The 9,855-nt window shown below is 46.6% G+C and overlaps 1 protein-coding gene across 1 annotated transcript; it reads left to right on the top strand.

Moving 5' to 3' along the window:
* The first annotated feature begins 1,729 nt into the window (after positions 1-1,729).
* Positions 1,730-5,724, top strand: EN2 (engrailed homeobox 2). The gene is made up of 3 exons (XM_061587065.1): positions 1,730-1,970; positions 2,030-2,371; positions 5,408-5,724. The coding sequence occupies exons 1-3, from the start codon at positions 1,730-1,732 to the stop codon at positions 5,722-5,724; spliced, it is 900 nt and encodes a 299-aa protein (XP_061443049.1).
* The last annotated feature ends 4,131 nt before the right edge of the window (positions 5,725-9,855 follow it).

Raw genomic sequence — 9,855 nt, 5'->3', positions numbered from 1 at the left:
GGTTGTATTATGATTTAGATTTTTTTAAAGATTAAAAATGGAAATGCCGTATCTATTCCATATATATATATATATATATATATATATATATATATATATATATCAACATCCCCATCACTTGATTATTTTGATTAGAACTGCTTGGGGGAAGGGAGATTCTCACGTCCTCCTGCCTGTCAATGGGAAACCTCTCTGTTTAATATTGTTTTTGAAGCTGGAATAAATGATCAAAGGCTCCTGTCCAGTTTCCAGCTGAATGAATCAATTATCATATTGCTCTGTGCTTATTGCACTGCAGCAGCTACGACTAATAACAGCGCCAGCGCAGACTGGCTTTTTTTAAAAAAAACCCACCATCACAACAAACATAAACAGGAACCCCCCGATATTTGGCTGTATTTCCTGCAGACAAGGCTTCGGGATTACAAAAGAGAGGGCTGGGGCTGGTGTGCGCGCGCGCAGAGAAATAGTAAGATAAAAAGAGACGGAAAAAGAGAGAGCCTGCTCTAAAATTAACTGCCTCTGATTCTTACTCTCGACTCCCCTCCCCCTCTGCAAATGAATCGGTAACACAAAAAAGTCCCTTTGTATCGCTCTGGTTCATTTAATATTATTTATGCATTTTGCAAGGAATTGTGGGATTTCGCCCCCCCCATTCTCTCTTCCTCGCCTTCCCCCTCCCAACTGCAATTGTAAACAATATGGATTGTCCCCCAAATGCATACTGGAGCCCTTCTTAAGACGAAGATATAGACGGAAACAGATTAGCAAGACAAGGGGTGGTGAATCTATCTCTTGTTTAGAAGACGAAGGTATTTCTGCATTCCTCCTTTTTTAAAAAAGGCTCTGGAGCAGAGGACGCTACAGCTTTAAAATCAGGGGGAGGGGGCATAGGGAGACGAGAAGAGGGGGCTGCGCCTGTCATTTACTATAGTGCTACTGTATCACGTGTGCAAAAGGCTCTTCTCCCATTGGCCAAAGGCACGTGTCTAGGATACCGGCCTTGCAACGTCACTTGAGGAGCTCTATTAAAAATAAGAACAAAAATCCAGAGTGAAAGTATTTCAGGTTCAGTTTAAGTGGCTTCTAAATTTACACCCCCCACTATAGGGAGCCAGGGAAAGCGACTCGGGGAGAGCAAGAGAGAAAGATTTCCGCCTCACCTTTTCCAATGCAACTTGGAATATTTGGCTCAAAGGCAGGGGGACAGGGAGAGGTCGGTCGCGATTGTCCAGATGCCTCTGTGTGTCTCAAGCCTGCGCTTGCCTTGAGCGGTGCAGAGAGGAGGCAGACACTGTCGTCAGCCAAGCAGATGTGGCTGCATTGACACCCCCCCCCAAGGATCATTACCCTTTTTGTGAGGATACCGCTACTCTCTTTTCGGAAGGTGGACGAGAGAGGGGGCGGGGGTGGCTGATTAAAGTCCAAATGATGAATACATTGCGGGGCAAAGAACGCAGGAGGGGGATGCAGAACTGAAAGGCTGAAAAGGGGCAGAAGGAGGAACCAACTACAGCAGCAGAAGAGAGAAGAAGCGGCGGCGGCGGCGGCAGCGGCGGCATATGCTGTCTGTCTATCTTGCATATCTGGTTCCTTTCGCAAAATCTGGATTTGGATTGCTCAGCGGACCTAGGCGAAAGGGGGTGTGGAGGGGGGACCCAAACCGAGCAGCCCCGAAGCGCGCGCGAACAAAAGGGGGAGTACAACATTTGGGGACTCTGTGTGCACCATGGAGGAGAACGAGCAGCGCCCGGGGGCCGAAGGCGCCGAGCAGCAGCAGCAGCAGCAAGAGGAGTCCAGCAGCGGCAGCGATGGGGAGCCCACCCGGCGGAGGGCGATGATCCTGCCTCGGGTGCTCCAGGAGCCTGGCAACCATCAGCACCCGCCGCATCGGATCACCAACTTTTTCATCGACAACATCCTGCGGCCTGAGTTCGGGCGAAGGAAAGAAGGCGGCACCTGCGGAGGCGGCAGCACAACATCCTGCGGCCTGAGTTCGGGCGAAGGAAAGAAGGCGGCACCTGCGGAGGCGGCAGCGGCATTAGCGCGGAGCAGCAGCAGCAGCCGCCGCCGCCGCAGCAGCTCCTCGCTGCCCAGAGCCCCTCCGCGGCGCCAGCCTCCGGGTCCCCGACCGAAGGAGGTGACGGTGGCGGCTCCAAAGCTCTACCCCCGGCCAAGAAAGGAAACGACTCTGGCACTCTCGACGGAGCCTTGAAGTCCCGCAGCGGGGGTGGCAGCAGCGGCGGCGGCGGCGATCAGTCGCTTAGCTCAGACTCGGACAGCTCCCAGGCCAGCTCCTTCCCCAGCGGGCAGCCCATGCTGTGGCCAGCCTGGGTCTACTGCACCCGCTATTCAGACAGGCCTTCGTCAGGTAAGAAGCAGCTCTTGACCTGTTGGCTCGCCCCTCAAGAAGGGGGTCTCCGAACCCTTTACAAGAATCAGCAGCTCCCCCCCCCGCTCCCCCAGAACCCTCCAGCAGTTAGCCAAAGAGCCTGGCAGCTTCAACAGCTAGCTCACAAACGATGGAGGCCGAAAGGGGGGGTCATATTCATCCTTGAAAATAACGCCGTTTATAAAGTCGCATCCTTTAAAAGAAAAATTAGGAGGGGATGACAATAGTGGGAGGGCTTTAATCCAGGGAGGACCAAACTCAAAGAGGGTGGGGGGAAGAAAGAGTCAAAGGCTCCTCTCGATCCGCACACAAAGCGATTTCCGGGCAGTTGGGAGACCCATCCAGTATCTGAAGCGCAGGAGGTTGGATATGAGGCGGGTGTGTTTTGCTTTTTCCCCTCCATGTTATAGAGAAGAAGAGATGGCAAAGAAGGTAGTAAACGCCCAGTGGCGGATTCCTAATCTGCCCCCTTCTCCTTGGCTAGCTACGCTGGCGGTCGGGAAGGCCCTACATTGGAAGTAGCGTTCGGGCTCCCAAACCGTGCTCTGGCCTCTGGTAACCGGGCCTTGAAAGTCGCCCGGTTTTGTGCCTTTTTTCCTCTACTTGCGCGAAGCGCCCGCAATCTGCAAAGGCCCTGGGAGTCAATTCAGAGCCGCTGAGAAGGAAGCCTTGCCTGGAGGGGTGGGAGTGGAGCGGGGATTCCTCAAGCCATGCCTTGGAAAGAAGGCCTGGACAAGGACCGCGAAGTGAATGGAATGCCCTTCTTTATCATCAGAGACACTTCAGAGTGTTTCGCTTTTACTCTTAGAGAACTGCAAACTCAGGAAATATTATTTTCTTATTTTAAAGCAATCGGATTCCAATTTTTGTTTTATTTTTCCGAATGGACCTTACAGTTTGCTTCCAAAATAAGTTTTGTTGTCGAGTAAATCCATGTGTGTTAAAATGAGTTAGACAGCAACTTCCTTCGCTGCCGGATAATATTCCTGTCTGAGTCGAAATTTACTCCATTGTTCTACAGTCTCCTCCTTTGTTAATTTTTAATTATCATAGAACCTCACCGTGGCCAAAACCAATGAGAAAGTTAAACCCTATCGAAGGATGCTCGTAGCATGGCGGAGAATATTTCCGATAGGAACAATTACTATTCTTATATACAAGATTTGGAGAATACAAATACCAATGCGGCAAGGCGATCTGGTTTAAAACAAACGTTTAGATTTTAATGTGCCTTTTGTAAAAGAAAAAGGGGATCTGTAAAATTCTTGGGTCAATATTGGTAGAGGGGGGAGAAAGCTTTCTGTCTGATGGCTCTGCATGAATGCATGCGATTCCTGTTTTTAAAGAAGAGGGAAATGCATTCAGTCTCGCAAAGCAAGATTTAGCGTTGCACGAAGGAAGAGAGTTGTGGAAGCTCCTGTATAGGGGGGAATTAAGTCCACCGTGTTTTCTGATTGCTTTCCAAAGGCAAGGGAAGGAGGAAGGGTTTTGTGTGTGCCCAACCGCAGGAGCGTCTTTTCTTTTCTGCTTTTACGTCTTGTTTACATTTGGTACATTCCGCGGCGGCGGAGGGAGAAAATATGGGGCTAACCCCGGCTGTTTTTGAGAAGCCCGAGATTCTTCCCGCCGTTCCTTTGGGAAACTCTGGTTGCTTTATCTTTGGGTAGGTAACGTGAGAGAAAACGTCTCCCACCCTCCCTCGGGCCGGGATCTCAAAACCATTTTCTCAGACAATTTCCCCTCCCCCACCCCAGTACGCCAGCCTCGTAATTATTGATGAAGGCCGCAGAGCCGCTGCAAGCGCCTCTCTTCAATGGGCTTCTCTTGCCACCGCCGAGAAAGAGGGGCGGCTTTCATAGACGTGAGCGAATGAGGAGGGAGGGCGCCATCGTGGGGCGGCACAGCCGGAGAATCGGGCTGTGGCCTAGGCTCCATAGCAGCCCGGCGCACGATGGGCCTGTGTGGTGGGGGGAGAAACGGCGAGCGAGGGAGCGAGCCGGGAGTTCAGCGGCTCGTCGCCGCTAGCTCCTCTGCCGTCTGGATGAGGCGCCGGCAGCCGGAGCGTGAGTTCCTCGGCGCTTTCCGCGAGAGGCTGGCGAGGAGCAATTCGGACCACGTGGCCGTGCGCTCTTCAGCTAGGCTGCGGAGGGAGCCGCTGGATGGAAAGGCTGCCCCCGGGGGAGCCGCTGGGAAAAGACCCAGAGAAATGCCGGCGAGAGTGCCCAAAGCCGCCGGGACCGACGTCTTCTTCCTTCATGCCGGGGACTGGGAGGGCAGAGGGACCCATAACTAAGAGAGGGCCAAGCATCGCAGAGGCTGCAGCTGATCCGCTCTCCTCTCCTTTGCCAAACCATGCCTTCTCCATGGAGGAGAGGAAGGAGCGCGCTGAGGGGAGCCCCATCCAGGCCTCCCTCAGAAATGGAGCTCCCGGGACCAGACGCCCCCCCCACTGGCTCCTTCCTCAGCAATCCGGCAGCAGGCTGCCCTCCCACCCCCCGCCGCCAGCTAAAACACACGGTGAACTTGGGTGAGGGTGAAGAGGCTGAGGCTGACGTCCCTGCGTCATTGCCATAGCCCCCCTTGTGGAGATGGCCATGAGGGTGTTCTCGGACTGGGCCCGCCTCTCCCACTTTGCTCTCCTCCCTTTCCTCGTTTTTGGACCCCACCTCACACATCCCCTTGGGATAGTGGGGAGGGGGGCTCTCTACTCCCCGACATCCGATCCTAGCCCCTTGTAATTTGACCAGGAAGCCCTGGCTTCTAGAAGGAGCGAGCGGGGCATTGGTGGCATGCATTAAACTTGGTCCCCGAGGGGCAGAAAGAACCAACTGGCACGTAGCTTAGAAAACCGGAGGACATTTGAGACTCTCCCTCCCTCCCCGCCGCTCAATTCCCTCACCCAGTGCTGCTAATTGAATTAAGCATCCAAGCCAGGGCAAGTTCTGGGCTCCCTTCCAAAGCGCCCCTCCATTCAACCTCTCTTGCTCTGTGTTCTTCTCTCGCCGTGGACCGTAGGCCCCCGATCTCGCAAACCAAAGAAGAAGAACCCCAACAAGGAGGACAAACGGCCCCGGACAGCCTTCACCGCCGAACAACTGCAAAGACTCAAAGCGGAGTTTCAGACAAACAGATACTTGACAGAGCAGAGGAGGCAGAGCCTGGCGCAGGAACTCAGCCTCAACGAGTCTCAGATCAAAATCTGGTTTCAGAACAAACGGGCGAAAATCAAGAAAGCCACCGGCAACAAGAACTCCCTGGCGGTTCATCTCATGGCACAAGGACTGTACAACCACTCCACGGCCTCGAAAGACGGCAAGTCAGACAGCGAGTAGAGGAGGGGAGGGGAGGGGAGGGGAGGGGGAAGGGTTCAGTCAGAGTTTATACAATGCAATAATTTAATTAAAAAACAAATAAGGGCCAGTGTATAAAAATCTATACCAGCATAAATAATGGGAAAATATTGTGTATTAGATATAATTCTGCAATATTCTGTGTATATATATAATTTACAGGTAAGGCGTTGTAAAAAAAGATCCAAAATATCTGATTATAAACTATTTTTTTGATTTTCTTTTTGTTCTATGGAAATTTTAGATGCTAACTTTATCAATTTTTTTAAAAGCTTAAGTTACCTTTTTATAGACTTAAGCACTGTTTTAAATGGACATTGGACACTGTTTTTTGAAATTCAAAATATTAAAGACAACTTTTGCTGAAGTCCAAAGATTTTTATTGCTGCATTTCACGAGACTGTGAACTGAATAAATAGCTCTCCTATTTGTTCTATCTATGAGTTTGAACGTTTCCTTTTTTTTCTTTTCTTCCTTGTGTTTGTCTTTGGGATGGGTAAAAAAGAACGTTAATGACCACAATATACATTATAAACAGACTATGTGAACAGGCTACTCGTTTGCAAGTACCTAAAGAAATCGGGGACAGAAGTCCCGAGGCATGATATTAAGCCTAGGGACGTTTCCTGAATTTATCATCATTCCTCCATTAGCCTGGGGTAAAGAGAGGAGTAGTATTTAGTGACTCAGAAGAAGTTGGTAAGCAAAGGGTAGACTACTTCAATCAATCTACTTCAATCGGCAATTTATCTTTTTCCCGCCCAAGGAGCGAAAACCTCAACTTCCAGGACCTTATCCTGGGAAATAAAAAGTAAAAGCCTTTTTCTTGTAGTTTAGGAGGCTCTTTGCCCAGTGTGAAAGCTAGGGAGGATAACCCCACACGCTTCTGAGCTTGCCTGTTTGCTATTGTGTCCCATTAGCTCATCCCATTCCCATCTGTAAGCTCCTACACTGTGTTGCGTTGCCGCTTGCTCGTTGCTGCCTTCAAAAGTGGAGTTGAGCAAGCAGCTTGGCCTGCCCGTTTTAGCTTTGCGATGCTTCGGACAAATTTACCAGCCCCCTGTGGCATGGGGGTTTCTGTGCGTCTATAAGAAAGTTGAGGTGGGGAGTCTGCACCACTGGCTTCTGGGCTAGAGAAGGCTCTCACATGTAGCCAGCCTGGATCAGGAAAAGAACAAATCCAGAGGGGAAGGGGCTGGAGAGAGAGAGTTAGGGCACCATTTCAGCTACACTGACTTCTATTATGCAAGAGGATAAAAAAGGAGGAGGGTTAGGGTTGTCTCTCCAAAGTCTCTTGATTAGAAACTGTGGCTTTTCATTTTTAAGGGAAAATAATCACTAGCCCATGTTGGTAAAACTTGCCTTTCATTCCTGAAAATGGGAGAGATTTTTGATTTAACACTTATTTTATGAAGAGTTGTGAAGGATTTGTAAATGTCATTATGATTTTTGTGTTTAATTTATCACCCCCTTTCCTTGCTCTTCATTTTTTAGTTTTCTGATTTGACTGTGAGATACAGTGAAGCTAAATATTTGTATTTTATTCAGAATTTTCTCCCACATCTCTACCCCTCTCTTTTTTTGGGGAAAAGGAAAAGTGTCCAAAATATTGGCCAGAGCCACCGGAGGTCTCACATAGGAAGATGCTGTACAATTTTCAGGACTGTAGTCTCCTTGATTGTTAATAGTGAACTTCTCGCTTTGCCTTAAAAACTCTCTTTGTTTCACAAGTATAACAGACACATGTTGTATATAGTAGTATCAACTGTGAAAAATTAAAAGAAACCAAGTATAAAACCAATGCTGTAATTTAAAATTTTGTGAATAATCATCAGCTACTTAGGAGACAGAATTCAATGACATTGCTTTTTAGCAAGAAAACAAAGTGGTTTTTTCAGTTTATAAAACGTGCATTTTACAATTCACAGTATCAAATATTTATAAACTTATGAAATATGAATGTTTTTATTTACAACTATGGTCTCAAAATTGTGGACAATTTCACTGCATTTTGTGTGTTTAAATCTTTGCAGACTGCATTAAATAAAAAAAACCACTTTTATTATGAAATCTACAAAGTGTGCATCAAAACCTTGAACTGGAGCAACATATAGACCTTAAAGTGGATTCTTGAGTCCTGAGAGAATTCTGAATAAGTGTGAAAAAGTTGGGAGAGTCAATTTAGGAGAAAAAGAATTTTGCTGCCAGGTGGTTAATTGATTTGTTGAATAATTAAGAAATGTTAGATGATACATCTTTACATGAGGTAAGGGCAAGCAAATTTTTTAACATCAGAACTTGAAAGCATTCAGGATTTCAGGATTATGACACTAATATATGATATGTACAACATGTTTTGTAAATATTACATCAATTTCCTCTTTTCTGATGAAAACATACATATTTTAGTGTCTGAACAGCTGGTAAAGTGTTTTAGAAAACTATGTTTGCAAAACCTAAAGTTATATAAATACATAAATACTAATGCATGAGTAATGACAATGATACTGAATTTGTATTTAATGCCCTGGTGGGGAGACTGAAATAAATATGGTTCTCATTTGCTTTAGTACAATGAAAGAGATACTATTCCCAGATATTTCAGCCAGATTAATTAAAGAGGAGTACTTAAAAAGAGAAATAGGTGCTGTAGGCCAAAATTATATTAGTAGACTGACATCTGCTGTAAGAGAGTTCAATGCATCAAAATGTTAAACACAAATGGTATCCTAGAACTTTTTATACCATTATTCTTAAAACTTATTTGGCATTTTTATAAACCTTACAATAAAATAAAGAAATAAAACCCTACATTCCTGGGGATAAGCCCAACCTAACTGAATGAGTCTTACTTCTCAGAAGACATAGGACTGCACTGTATTGGTTCTAAGCCTTGCTGCAACTTTCTAAAGCAAATACAGGAAGCCAACAACATTTACAATCAACTCATTGTAATGGGTTCATGCCAAACTTTAACACGCCAAAATAACATGCCAGACCTTCCAGACAGAAAGCAGGAACTATTGTAAAACTAATTTTTGAAAGGACTGAGCAGGCTGTCATATTCTTTTTAGAAAACGTCACCGCTTTGCTGTTGTCTGATGTTTCACATTAATCAACGCCTGCTGAGGGTCCAAACAAAAAAATACCAACATTAAATCACTGAACTCCCATGAGCTGCATACCAAGTCAAACGTTTTGCGCCAAAAGGGAATTATTTCAGCACACCTGTCGAGACGCAAATATCTTATGGGGCAATCTTCAGCTTGCAAACACGTTGGTGAGATGGAGTATGTGCAGCCTAAGACTTTCGTGTTCTTGGAAGTATGTCCCATTGTGTTGGATGGGACTTACTCCCGGGAGCGTACACAGGATTGCAGCCTTGGAGACCAGCTCGTAGAGAGCAAGCTGCCACAATAGCATGAAGTTTGCAGTTAGGATGGGGATGCCCAGAGAGTTGTACAACTTAGACAAACCCTTCACACCCAAAAGTGAACAGGTTTTCCGATAAAATCATTAGTACTAGGGGAGGAGCAGAATATGTTTTGAGGCAGCTTGAATCTAAAGCTTGCGATAGGCTATCAGAGTTCTGTTGCCATTACGTTCAGAGAGGCAGGCCTTTTACAGGAAAGCGCAGGCAAAAAAAGTTTGGATCTGTTCTGTCCAAGATGGCATGCCCTGTTTACTGAAAGTTTCAGCCCATGTAAAACTGGATTCAGATGCCTGTGAAGGCACACCACAAAATCTCTAATTTAACACCCTTTTACCCTAACTTATAGAAGTAAAGATTTTACGACAGATTCTTTCATCACATAAATCACTACACCCAAACCAGCCAAATCACAGAACAATTGTAACTCCTCACACTTAAAACTGTATTATCTCTGAAAATACGGTGAGTTTTTCTAGATCTTCAGAGGGCATACAGATTTTAATGTGCAGGCAGAAACATTCAGTTCACTACATATATGACATCTACAACCCAGTTAAACCAAACTGCTTCTATTTAAACGAGTTTTAGTCCAACTAAAATCAATGGGACTTAATCGGCTTAAATCTTACTACTTCGTCTTAACTGAGTTGGGGACCTTGAGGACGCTGGATGTACCATTT

This window comes from Rhineura floridana, chromosome 10, assembly GCF_030035675.1.
Source record: "Rhineura floridana isolate rRhiFlo1 chromosome 10, rRhiFlo1.hap2, whole genome shotgun sequence".
NCBI classification, from domain to species: Eukaryota; Metazoa; Chordata; class Lepidosauria; order Squamata; family Rhineuridae; genus Rhineura; species Rhineura floridana.
The sequence above is the reverse complement of the archived record's forward strand: the minus strand, read 5'-3'. Positions and strand labels throughout refer to the sequence as shown.